Source organism: Syngnathus leptorhynchus, chromosome 4 (genome assembly GCF_054491065.1).
Source record: "Syngnathus leptorhynchus isolate UIUO chromosome 4, UIUO_Slep, whole genome shotgun sequence".
Classification (NCBI taxonomy): domain Eukaryota; kingdom Metazoa; phylum Chordata; class Actinopteri; order Syngnathiformes; family Syngnathidae; genus Syngnathus; species Syngnathus leptorhynchus.
Window position 1 is genome coordinate 17138223 of NC_141198.1, and position 14244 is coordinate 17152466.

At 40.9% G+C, this 14244-nt stretch overlaps 2 protein-coding genes across 3 annotated transcripts in view; one reads left to right on the top strand and one right to left on the bottom strand.

Annotated features, from left to right (window-relative positions):
* ela3l (elastase 3 like) overlaps positions 1 to 14244 on the bottom strand; it is an 82687-nt gene that overhangs the window by 30833 nt on the left and 37610 nt on the right. The gene's annotated exons all lie outside the window — the stretch shown is intronic.
* LOC147058567 (GDNF family receptor alpha-2-like) overlaps positions 1 to 14244 on the top strand; it is a 45555-nt gene that overhangs the window by 14463 nt on the left and 16848 nt on the right. For both annotated transcript variants that reach the window (XM_085909448.1, XM_085909449.1), the window contains exon 4: positions 8743 to 9121. In XM_085909448.1, the coding sequence (XP_085765574.1) occupies positions 8743 to 9121 (379 nt within the window). The remainder of the gene's footprint in view (positions 1 to 8742; positions 9122 to 14244) is intronic.

Genomic DNA, 14244 nt, shown 5'->3' on the forward strand with positions numbered 1-14244 from the left:
TAATGAAGTCAGTGGCACAAAAGTTGAAATCTGGTGAGTTTGTTATTCATCTTATGATGATAAAAATATCCAATTTGAAAGCAAGGCTTTAACAGCACGATTGTGGTTTTAATTTGATATCCTAGCTGAAGTACAAAGAAGAAATCTGTGGCGCATGTTATGTACATTTAAGAAACATGAAATTTACCACATACAGCGATAACTACAAATTCATTGCTCATGTTGTTCTTTTAGAAAATGGCAATTTTTTTTCTCCCACAAACATACAGCGTATAATTGCTCGGCCAAATATTACTTTACTGTTGTACGACTTGTCGGCCTAAAACAAAAGTGTTTGCAGAGCTCTCCGTTTTTTTTTTTTTCCAGAGCTGCATTCTTTATCATGTCACACATTACACTGAGGAGCCATTGGGGGTAGCCAACTGACAAAAGGATGAGCAAATTGTTGTTTACCGCCTCCAAAACATTGCACAAATTTCCATGTTGTCGACACATTCTGCCATCGCCGCTCTTTTGGAATTTAAACAAGAAAGCATCCCTTTCATCTTCATATTCTTTCGACGTAATTGAAGCAACTCGGAGACTGCAGGGTGGTTTTTGCTATGCCGTGCACACATTAATGCACAGATTATTTGTTGAGTGAAAAAAATTTTTTGGACAGCGCAGCGTTACAGGCATCACAAGCAGTTGGAATGAAGTCGTTATATGTTAATTCATCAATGCCTCATCATTTCAACCGCAAGCTGGGTGTGAAGCAATCACATTCTCGTTACTTCCACTCTATTTGATGTTTGGCTAAATACATATAATTGCCAATTACGCAAAGTTAATATGTTGTGGATTGACATACAGACTTCACAGAATATTAATTAATGAAGGCAAAATTCTATTTAGTGCCAGTATTTATGTTTTTTTTTTTTAACCTAAATAAATGAGTGTTCTTTTTTGAGCGTTGTTTGATTTGATGTTGCCGGACACCAGCGTGCGCTAGTTTGCATGCGCGTGACATCTAGCACGGCAACTCCTCCGACTGCCTAATTAATTTTTAAAAAAAGGAATGTGCATAAGGGCAGGCCAAAAAAAAAAAAAGAAGATATGACATGTTCCAACACTTGAGAAGGACTTTTTTTTTTTTTTCCTTGACCATTGAGATCATAGAGTTCATATTGTTTAATCCCAATTCAAAAGTAATTGAGGGTTTATGCAATTCACCAAAACATTTTGTCGGTTCCATCTTAGGGGTCAATATGAATAAATATTTTACAAATCTGTGCTTAGCTTCATTAGGGTCGCAGGTGAGCTGGAGCTCGAGCTGGAGTGCCTCTTGGATTGGTTGCCAGCTAAGAACCATGGCAACGAGTTGTGTGAGAGATGCAATTAAGCAAGGCCTCATCCAGCTCGCATCCAAGTGTGTGATCTTTTGCAACACAAATATACTGCAGAATTACAGATGAATTTATCTTATGATAATAATAATGATAACAGTAATAATAACACAAACAATAATAACGACAATAATAATAATAGTAATCATCATTATCATAAACTTACATCTATGAACGATTTGGAGTCTTCAATAAACCGAGTTGAAAAAAAGAGGTCGGAACAAATGATTTTTGTTCTAATGACTTTACACCGGTCTCCAGTCAGTCGTCGAATGGATTTTAAGATTCCGCCACTGGTCTAGAAATCACTAAATGATTTGGGTCGTGAATACATTAAGGAAATGCTCGTTGAATATAAACCCAGGAGGGCTCTGTAGATTTGTAGATTCAATGAGTGAAGCAGAGTTCAAAGTAAACGCGGTGAAGCGGCATTTAGCGGTGATGCTGCACGCAAATCTTTCTGGAAAGAAACAAACGTGTGCAGTCCGGTGTTAGTCACAGTTTATCTGAGTCCAAATGAATATACAAGAATGTAATATGTTCTCCTATCGGCGTCCATTTAAAATACCACCTGGGTGTCTCGCGCCATACAAAGCCTGAGCGATCAATCTGACAAGTCTTTCATCAACAGTTTCATAAGCATTTTGTGCAGCGCCTTGAAAACTGCCGCCATTCAAAACACTAAAAGCACGGCATAGAATTTTACAGCCAAAAGTAAAACATGCACTAAAAGCTTAATGTGTATCTATTCAGCGGCCAGCAGCGGAGCAAGTGTGAGCCAGTGATTGAGAGAAAGAGATGTGACAACTTAATCTCACCATCATCATTTTACAGGCGAGACTATCACCCAATTGATGACCACTCCAATGACGGATGCCAAGGAGGTTGTAACAAATTACGGGGGTGTAGAAAATGTCTTTGACAGCAGTACAATACACAGAAGCATCAATGTTTTATTCTTTCCTATGGTGGCCAATGAACCGGCGTTATTCTATAGATCCAACCTCATTACCGTCATCAAAGTGTAGTCGAGGAATCAGATTGTATTTACGTACTTCATTCCGATGACCCTAAGCAGAGTACCCAAGGGGCGTGTCGCTAATCAATAGCAAAGACAACTAAAGAAACGATTATTTGCACTCTAATTCGCAATGATGTACAACTTAAGAGCTTTCAATGAAGATGGAATGTTTGGGGAACGCTGGAGGAAGCCCGACAGAAAATCAATGTAAGGCTAGAGGGGGAAACATGCAAACTCCACACAAGGCAAAAGTTGTGAAATGTCTTGAGTTCAAATTTGATATTAATATTATTTTTAATTTAATATTGTATTCATATTAATTTAGGTTAGTATTAATACAACTTTAATCATACAACTATATTAATATTATTTTTAATTTAATTTTTAATATTAATTTAATTTGAAAAAACCTTTTCAAACAATCATAAAACTCCATCCATCCGTCCATCTATCCAAATAATATATATTGATCGATAGTAAATATAAATACTTCCTGAAATCCTTCTCTCACGGACAATAGGCTGCTAATCAAATTCTGAGCCATGAAAAAGGAAACACACTCATGCCATTTTCTGTACATATTTTCCTCATTTCTCCTCTGACTGCCATCAAGTCCGCATGCAGACAAAGTCAAAAAGATGAAGCGCAGGAGTACAATGGGAAGGAACATTTGTCTTATTTACAGTCCCACACGTGGAATTGGCAGACAGCGTCTCGCCCCACTGAGTTTAGTTACCACTAAAGATGAATCATCTAGGCTTTCGACTGCAGCTCCGTTGCTTCTTTGATACGTTCATATTATTTTGTGCTTTTGCAATAAAGCTCGTATATAGCATCGTATCTGCTTCGATAAGTTTGCTTGGTTAGCTTGCACCTTGGTGGAATTGCACTGCAGCTGAGGACTACAGATGCATCCCGACGCAAAGTAACTCGAGTAGCAGAGGTCCTTCAACGGAAAATAAACAAAGCATAAGAAAAAAATGTCCTTCTCCACAAACCAGGATTCTGCAGTACATCCCAGAATAGAGCCTTAATATTTTTTGCCAACCAAAGATCTATTTTTAGAACCCAATTTTGCCCAATCTGTCATTTTACATTTGATGTTTTCCCACACAAATATCGTAAATATACAAGCAAATTCAAATATCTTTCCTTCCTATCGCCTCTTTAAAATCAATACATGACTTTGCTGTTGCAGCAGAACCTCACCAGATGTCATGAAGCCATCATTAAATGCAATTATTAATATGCCGCCCAAGAAATTCCATTGTGGTCGTTTGACCCAATGCTGAGCTAATGAACTTATTAGGACCAAAGGATAGCTTAGAATGATGACTAGCGAGGTCGCTGCGGGAATTAAGTTGAACATCTTTGAGTGTGAGTCGCTAACCCTGGCCACTAAGCTTCTCATCTCAGCTCAGTGTGCCTCCTATCCAATTAAATACTCACAGCCATCCGCAGTTGGTGGGATGACAAAAAAAAAAAAAGAAAAGCGGGGTAACGGCCGTCTGCGGCATGCTGTTGAAATGTTGCCATTTTCACATTGTCCTCCTTCACAATTACCATGACTTAGGTAAACATGGAGGTCCTCTTTCTTGTCATTAGCGCTCTGAAGGTATCTGTGTTAAACTATTCGTGATTGGCTTTGCATATTGTGTAGCTTGTGTTTATTTATAGCCTAGGTTTCATTTTTGGGTGGATTTTGGAATCTCTTCTACTCTTTGCATCAGCCTTTGCTTTTTTAAAGCTGACTTAAGTAGGGTGTTAGCTTTCATATTCACTTTGAAGGAGCTGGGCTCCTTTACATGTTGTTTATAAGAAAACTGTCCGACGTCAAACATACACTCGCATCCAATCATGTCCGTTCATTTGAACCGATAAAGTCGAAAATTTCAAAATTGTCGCTAGTCATGCAATAAAACTGCCGTCTTTTAGTGACAAGCTCTTCAAAAAAGACACTGGCTTGATGACGATAATCCCGATAAACTGAAAAATCCTTCGAGATGTGTCCACAAGAGGGCGCAAGTTTTAACTGACGACAATCGTTGAAGAACCAGTAACACTTTGCCAGATGTTACTGCACTGCTGGGGTATTTTTCAAGTGGGCTTACACTTTTTCTGACGACCCAATTTCACCCCCACGCACTCTCTAAATTCTAAAACATTGTGATCGGAAGATCCCAACGCTGATAGTTTGGCTTCACGACAATCGTTTCCTGCTCTGAGGTCCAGTTCAACTGGTGGACGCTCTTGAACTCTTCCACCGAGGACATGCGTTTGAATGATTTGCCATCGGAGGCCAAATGATGTAGTAGCCCCTCTTTTGTGCAACGCAGAGCCCGCCACGGTGCACCGCTAATGACTGATGAGCCCTTTGACACAGCCATGCTTGACATGCTCCTCAGGGTCCGGACTAAAGACTTCCCTAACAAGCTCTTGCACAGTCACCCTGGGCCATATTAAATCCAAACTTTGGCACCTTTCCTAATTACTGAGAACATACGCGTAGCCAAGAGGCTCTTTTTTTAACCTGGGATGAACCCCCCCCCCCCCTTTCCATCCCTTGAGTAAGTGATGATATATGAAATGCACGTTTCAAATTAGGCTGACGGAATACCGTTACTTGGGTCGGATGAGTCTCTTTGGGGGGGGGAAAAAGCGAGGAAGGGGAAATGGTCCAATTTCAGAGACACTGAACATTTTCTTCATCTCCTTTTGACAACAGTTCACCGTGATCTTGCTTTATTTTCAGCCGTCCTCTTTCACTGTTCCCCGAGTCACATTTGAAGCGTTCAACATGTCTCACGGCATCTTTGCCTTGTCTCTAATTCACTCCCCACGTCTTTTGCGTAGGTACTAAAAGGCAAATGAGGGTTAGTTTGGTTCCATTAAGATGGCATGACGCCCATTAAAAGCCTACTTGGAGTCAAATGGATGGATTACCCCAAAGAGCGTTGGATCAACAGTAAGAAAATAATTGTTAGCTTTGTGTTCCCCCCCTGCAGTGGGCTGATGTGTAATTTAAATTCAAGCAACTGAGTTTTAAACATTAACAAACAGCTTATCCTCGTCTTGACTATTGACGTAAACAGTTTTTTTTTTCCCCAAAATAATTATGGGGAAACTTCACAGAATCACGTTAATGAATATTAATGGGGATTTTGTTCGGAGAACCCTACATTAATTATGACATCAAATGATCGTCCATAATGCGAAAAATAACTGTCTGTAAAATTTGAAACTGGATTTTGTGGTGGGGTAATGAGAGCATCCATTAACCAGTGTATCAAGCTGCTGTTCATTTATTCCGGTAGCTTCGCACACTTTCCCGGTAATGTTTGCCACAGCCGTCGGGCAAGCTAAGTTAATAGGTATGTGCGGAGTGTAGCGATGAGAGCTGTTGATTGCACCGCTGATGGGCTGGGTTAATTATTAGGAGCAGGAGTCACACATCTTTCCTGAATTAGTCGGAATTAATTGAACTCTCTCCTTGGTTTGTGTGTGTGCGTGCGTGCTTAAGTGGCAATCCTCTCATCACATCCCCTCTATCTGTCATGACCAACAGCCATCTGCCTGCTGAAAGCTTTTTCCATTTTATATGTCTTTTATCATTAGCTTATCAACAGCCTCCCTCTTGCGTTATAGCAAAACAAACCTTCTTTGAAATGCACTCGGAAAATCAATTAGTAACACAATACTGCACTTTTACCCCTCCCATAGCAATCTTTGCTTCCTTCCTTTTTCCCTCCTGCTGTTACGAGTGCATCCTGAGTATGTGTGCGGAGAACTGCCGCATTGCCAGGAAGTGAGTTTTGTGTCTTACATTCACCCCAGGACATTTTTTTTTTTTCGAACCAAATTCAATCTCAACTCCACAGTCAGTGGTCGTCGCAAAAGAAAAACAAGTTGAAGCGGCTTCAACTCGGAATAATCTTTGTAGTTCATCCACCTCCTCCTGGTGGACCCCAGTGGCCAACATTAGAGCCTGCAGATGGTCAGGGGAGATTTAGGGGCGGCAATTCATCAATGGAACTGGACAAGCGCCATGGAAAGCTCTCATCCAGCTGGACCACCGTCCCATGTGAGAAGGGCCTCGATCGGGCGGCCTTCCTCCTTCGGCCTCGCCAATCCTTTCTCAGACACTTCTTAGAAGCTTAAATCCTGCCAGAATAAAATTTGTTCACCTTTGGAGAGGACTAGGTAAAGGAACGTAAAAGAACTTTTTTGATCAATGATAATCATCCAAAGGAACTTAAAAGAACTTTTTTGATCAATGATAATCATCCTTCTTGCCCAAATCTGACTGAACTGGACAATTGCCGAAAATAAAGTACACCAGGCGATTGATTGAGTTTAAATAAGTAAAACATAGACATTTTTTTTATAAAAATAAATAAATAGGAAACACTGCTACACAAAGAAACATCATTGATGCCATTGAATTTTTTATTTATTGGATGTTGTGCTGTGAATTCAGGGGGGGACAATGCCCCATCGCCACCAACTTTTGTACGCCACTGCCTGAAAAAAACCCCAACAAGTATGGGAAGAAAATGCAGTCCAAAAAAAACAGGAACTGAAAACTTGTGAGTCTTTAACTTGTCATCTTCAATTTCCCAAATTTTAACATATCTGATTTATTGCCAAAAATGAGAGCATCTAATGACAAATCAGGCCTGAAGCTGAGAGGGTGACTCAGAAACAAGCACATACAGTAACATGTGTCTTCTCTCCTGTCCTTATTTTATTTATTTTTTTTCCTCCAAACTACCTCCTCCATTTAACCTTGATACATCGAAATGATAGTTACTTAATGGAAAGAAAGATTTACTATACGTTCTTCTGTCTGTGATGAAATACTTGAACTGCCCTGGTGCATTTTCTCAACAGCGGCGGGCCTTAGTTTTTATCTGAGCGGGATCTGAACACAGCAAATAATTAATTTCAAGGGTCTTCTTGTTTCCTCTCCCACTTGCTTTCCACCTAACCCCATTTGCGGGATTGATATTGTACGATACACCGCTTGAAAACAATGCGCACCACTCCCCAAAAAAACAAATGGTCTTCTTCCTGCTGCAGGCTTTCTGATAGACACAGTGTGAGATTGCTTCTGTTGAATAAGAGATGAATCTCTCTGGGTGTCACCGTGACGCCGCACCCCGACCTCTGAAATATCATTATCTTCAGGGGGAGAGAGGTTAAATCCTCTAATATTGCTTGAGTACAAGTGAAGGGGCTACAAAAGGTGTGGCATTTTTTTCCCCCTGCCCTGTGGTAGGAAGCAGCACACCTAATGGCATCGTCTGTTATCCACAAATATGGGGGTTAATTACAGTGCTTGGGCCTGTCATTACGCTTGAAAAACGGAGGCGGCTTGAATCGTTTACCAGTCAAATAGCGGCTCGCGCAACAAAGTAGGAGATGTTTGGAGGCTTGTATTTTGGGTACTTTGATTTGACTTGTGACTTTAGTTTTTATCCCGCATTGCAAACGTGGAATTAACGTGTCAGCTAAAGGTCCTTGATCATATCTCAGGAATAAATAAATGATAAAAAATATATATATATTTTAATAAATATAATAATATATATATATGAATAAATATAATAATAATAATAATTGATTCTGCCTCATGCTAAGACTCTAATCAATTAATTTATGTGATTTTTGAGTCAAAGTTCAAATATGTATTTTCTCACTACTGACTGTCACTTCATGATTTGGTGATTAGCAAATCTCATTTGAAATGTAGTGTTTATATTTTTACTCTCAGGGTATTCTACAGATGAAATCAATATTTCTGTTTCAGCAGTTGTCACTCCAGTGACTCGCAGAGCCAATCTCTGATGTTATTGAGGAATCAACTTCCTGTTGACCACAGCCGCAAGGATCAGCCCTCTGTTTGTTGACTTTGCTGCCAAGCCTCTCGTGATATATAATGGATTGCCGGTGTTGACCTAGTATCGATGTGTATCTCTTGGTTATTATTGCATTTGTTGCAAACAGCTTTTGTTTGTCCGACCGCGTTTTTTTCCGAAGTGGGGGAGAAAAGCTTCATCAAACTGACAATCCCGTCCATCCATTTTCGATATTGCTTGTCCTCATTTGGGTTACAGGTGAGCTGGAGGCTATCCCAGCTGAGTTTGTGCCAAGAGTCAGGGTACAAAAAACATCTCAGCGCGCATTCACAGCCTACAAATGAGATCAGTATCCATATTTGTGTGATTCTTTCAATGTAAAACAAGTTTCTTGGCTTTATCGATGACATCATTGTGTGAACCTGACCCACGTCACAAGGCCAATTAAAATCCTCTTTCTCTTTGCACCTCCCTGTAGGAATGCTCACAGTGGCCCCGAAGGGTTTCCACTGCGCCGACGCCGAGAGAACCTGCAACCCTTGCCTGGACGCGGCCAAAGCCTGCAACCTGAACGGCACCTGCAAGCGGCACCGCTCCGCCTATATCGCCACCTGCAGCAAGGAGGACCCCAACAAGGGGGAAAGCTGCAACAAGAAGCGCTGCCACAAAGCCCTGCGGCTCTTCTTGGACCGCGTGCCGGCCGAGTTCAGCCACCGCCTGCTCTTCTGCCCCTGCCAGACGGAAGGCTGCGCCGAGCGCCGCCGCCAGACCATCGTGCCTGACTGCTCTTATAAAGAGAAGGAGAAACCCAACTGCCTGGAGCTGAAGGCAGTCTGCCGCCAGGACTCTCTCTGCAGGTGAGTGTGGAGTGGAGGGGTCGGGAAAGGTTCAGCCAATGGGGGATGAGCTGTCGTTATGGTGGGGGCATAGCAACGTTTGCCAGGGCCTTGGGCAACTCTGGTCTCAGCATCCTCTAATTAATAGAACTGTGATGCTTCCTGGTCCGCCAGTGCAGTGAGAATTTTGGAAGACTCAACTGGGTCCAAAATTACAATTACAACAACAAACAATTCTTAGACACTACTACTATTTTATTTTTTTTTCATTTTGAACACAGCCTGCATCTTTCAAAGGCAGCCCTTAAAGCTACGCCACTGGCAAGAGCCCCCGTGACGACAGGAAATCATGTATCATTCATCCGTAAGGGTCGTCTGATACAAAATCCTCTCTTGTCGGTTTCAACTCATTCCAAAACATGCACTATTGAAACTCATGAATGACAATTGGCTGGGGGGGGGGCTGAGAATGTGAGCAGGATGCAAAGCAAAGGTTTGTGAATTGAAGCATGATCACTTTCATCTACTTGGAGGGCATCTGTGTTTAAAATGATATTTTTGAAGATGATCAAGATGAATCGAATTTGTATGTCCGCACAGCCGTAACTGGCTCGAAGTTTTTTTTTGTGTCTGAAATTCATACCAGAATACGTAGCATCCCGATTGGCTAATTTGGCATTTTTCAAGCATAAATGAGAAAACCGATAACCTTTCGACCTGATGAAATCATGGGAGATGTACAGATGTATTGATTTTAAAATTAAGAAAGTTGTTTCTTGTATCATTTGAGCCTTAGCCCATGCAAATAATGTGCTTTTGCGGGCCTCATAAAATGAATGATGTGGTGGGCCAGAGCTGGCCCCCGGGCCTGAAGTTGGACACCACAGAATTGGACTATACTTAAAAAATATATATATATATTCATTTAAAGCTCACTTACAGATTCATTAAAAGTCAAAAAACTTTCAGTAGACTAATTTTTATACCCAAAAAAGTATTTAGCTTTTAGGTGAAAGTAAAACCCAATCCAAAAAAAAATACTTCAAAAAAGTTTTGAATGGAGCTACTGAAATATACTCATTTATTTAGATGCAAGCGTATTGTTGCCCCTTGGAGACCCCCAAAAAGCTCATTTTTCTTTACAATCACTTCTACATAAGAGCTGCAGCACGTCTAACTTCATCATCATTATTATTTTATATTGATGGCAACGAGCTAAAAGGGACCGGGCTCTGCCAGTCACTCCTCGACAGCAATTATCTCCCTCCCGTGGCATCTTGGAACTTCTTTATGATTTTCTCTCCTAACTTTGCCAAGCATACTAATTTCAATTTGAAAGGAAGCCATAGCTCTTTAGTGGTCGGATGAACTCGTAAGGCTAACTTGTTGAGACAATGTCCAATTAAGCAGAAAAGAAAAACATTAATGGCTCACTTTGACTCCGTGGCGACTCTGTTGGATCCAGACAGTCGCGTTCAATTCACACCTAGCCAGCCGTGACATGTCTGCTTGCGTTGAGAACAGGCAAAACGCACTTTGTGCTCTTCACCCAATCGACTCCAAGGATCTTCACACTTTCCAATGTGTGTGTGTGAGTGTGTCCAGCCAGTTCATTAGTCTAATAGCACAAAAACGAAGGGACATTTGAATAATTTGAAGTATTTAAAAGCTCATTTGAGAGCCTAATGAAGTTCGACGGAGCGCTAGACCCTTGAACGTCCAGCGCCAAAAATAAAAGCCAGTCTACGAAGCATCGGAGGGGGTACATTAACGGCTAATTTTCCATTTTCCCTCTGTGACAGATGATTAGGCAGCTGATACAACCATTAGTGCCATGTCTCCGTGACATTTACATGTTGAATACAGCAAGTTGGAGCAAGAAAAAAAAAATTCAGAAAAATATGGACCAATCAAATTTAGGTAAATGTGTCGATTTTTTCGACAAGACCCGAGCATCGCTGGACGAATGCGGCTTCATGACACTACGAAACAACTGTGTGCCTTTTATTTTATTTATTTTATATATTAAATTTGATTGTGACCTCGCAAATACCAAAATTCCACAACAGACTCCTTTAATTTAGCGATAAATGCTTGGTTGTGCTAGCTGCAACTCCGAATTCCCCACCGTCTAATTTCCCGTGCACTTAACTGGATTACATCTCGCGCCATACGAGCAAAAATAATCGATGTGTAATTACATTTTGTGGCTCTTTTTAAATGCTCTGTTTACACGCCATTTTTGGGCTGAAATCAAAGTAATCTCCGGCCTGCACATTGAGCTACGCAGCTGAACATGACTGAAGTGGGCAATTGTCAAAAGAATTTGTGGGAGTCTCGCATACGTGCGCCATAAACTTGCTGCAACAAAAAGATTTTGCCATTAGCGAAAAAAAATTAGATGCCCCAAATACCATTTTATATCGTTCATTGAACCACAAATGAGATTCATAAGAAACAAAGATGAAAACAAAGAGTGAAAGAAGAGAAATAATGGAAAGTGGATATTTGAGAGGCGCAATTCATTGACTGCAGCGGAGACTCTCCACGCTTCGCTTTTTCATCGTCGCAAACAGATAAAAAGTATTGATATAAAATGACAAATTTCAAATTGAAGCAAAACTAGTCGTCGACCTTTCGTGATTACTTTCAGTGCGGTGCACATTGCGCGACCTTAGTCTAGCCAATAATTTTTCAGAAATGATGATCAAAAGCCACATTCTTGCCATTAAATCAATCCAAAGCAGCAAAAGTCTCTTCTTCAATTTATGATTGTCCTGATAATTGCTTGCGCGCGGGCCGCTTGTAATCTGTTTTCAGACCGAGATTATTTCTTTGACCTGACGACAGCCAAGTGTCAGGGGTTCACCTGCGTATTGAGAGAGACGTTATAGAACATAAAAGCTCATTATCGCTTGCCACAAAAGGTCAACAGCTCGATGAGCCCCTTAGCCACATATAATTGTCCGGGCGCGCGCACACTAGTCACATGCGGCGAAATGGCAGCGAGTGTTCAAGATTCTGGCCTGCGTGTGACATCATCAAAAGACAATTTCTGTATTTGTCCCGGAAAACATCAACTGATTTCATTGAACTGGATCTTTTATTGACGCTAATCCGATACCGGTTCTAGAAGGAAATCAAATTTCAACTCATTTGTCATGCTAATGAAGACATAACTTTATTTGGTGGCTCCATGTGAAGAAACCCCTGCAGAGAAACCTTCTCAAAATTAGACCAACTTTTTAAAGTTAACTCCGAACAATACACATCCAAAAATTGCTGAGGGGAAAACTTTTTTTTTTTTTTTGCTCTTCCCTCTGGAGATGTGTTGATTAAAGCTAGGGATGATCATTTAACAACAAGCCTGTCTCCCCCTCCCCTGAGGACATCCACCTCAAAAAGGGTTACACAGCTCACCTACCTGAGCCTCTTTCATTCCAAATGCGGGGCTAAGCTTTGAAGAAGAGCAGAAATGTAGTGATGTCACAAAAGGACGCTCTCTTGAGATTGATCAAACTTGAAACGGACATGACAAAGGAAACAAGAAAAGGTATCTTGAATTGGATTCAATGTGAGTTTTTTTTATGAGGAATTGAATCAAAAACAAGGATTATCATTTTTTAATGACTGACCAAGGCCCATCTGTGGCTTTTTATGATTTGACGCCACGCTTTTAGTTGCTCACAGAGTCTCTCGTATTGCCTTGCGTGATGACCTTTAAGTTTTTCTGCAATAATGTTGGCATATTTTTATCTTTTGGTCTGTTTCCAAAAGAACTGAAAACACAAAAGCCAAACTGGCCTAGTTACAACTTGCACAAGTCAAAAGTCATGCAAAAAAAAATTCACATCAAAAAGTTCAAACTTGACAATACGTTTTTTTTTTTTTTCCACTGCATTGTTTCCAGGTGGAGCCCAAAGTCCCCGTAAACAAAAAAATAAATGAGTGGACTTCAAAACATATAATATTGGCGAAGCTTGTGGTATAGTTGTGCACAGAGATTTCATTTTGTACCCGGTCTCTGCGGAGGCAATTGTTGATATTCAAGGAGAGATCTGGGGACTGGACCACAAGCACACGTTAAATGGAGCAGCACTCATTTCTTCCACGCGGCTATACTTCTGCCGCAGTTTGCTACGATGTTATTTTGTTCCCTAATCCAACACAAACAAACCAAAACACACAGCGCTCTCCTCTGTTGCTTTTTCAACCTTCAAATAAATGCGCTCCTTTGAGGAATGCCGAGTCCAACGGTGACAGCAGGCTCTATTTGGACGTCCGCGCTTGTCAAACCAAAGAAGCTCCCCGATCCATTTTAATGTCGCATGACGCTCTGAATCCAAACAGTCTCACAGTCTATGTGAAGTCTATCGATTGGCCTCTGGATCAATTCAACACTTTTAGCTTTGATTGACTGTATATTCTCCCCATTCCCACACTCACTGGTGGGTGTTTGCTCATTGAATGCTTTGCTTGCCGGTTTGCAGTAGGGAGTGTTGAATGACAATCGATCACTCAACAGGTACACAAAAAAAAAACACAGACACACACACAGTCAGCTTGATGACAAACATCAGCCAGTGCGACTGACCAATAGAAACGCTAAGCAAGTAGTAAATGAAGCTTCAAATTTGCTTCATGAACCACTTGTATTTTTTTCACTCCTCTAGATGGCACTCTCTCCCACACTGATTTAAAATTATTTCTTTAAACCAACAAAGCCCCAAGAAATAACAATCATATTTCTCCAGGGGCTCTGGCTTCCTCCCAAATTCCAAAAATGTGTGTTAGAATTGATGAAAACTCTAAATTATCCATCGACATGAAAATAAATGGGTGTTCTTTTCACACACACACAAAAAGAAAATCCATGAAAACGACATTCCATCTCAACACAACGTTTGATCTGCAGAGTATATTATCATTTGGTTAGGTGTCAAAACTTGTAGATGAAAAAAAAAAAAAAATTCTCACTCCCTCGTATACTAGCAGTAGAGAATTCCTTTTTTGAAAAGGAATCCTGTGTCAACTGGTGACCTTTGCCTGATATGGAGAGTTTTTCTGCAATGTTGTGCAGTGATCGGGCCGTTGCTGTTGGCAGCGTGAGACATGCTGGCTGCACATGAGACTTGCAAACAAGA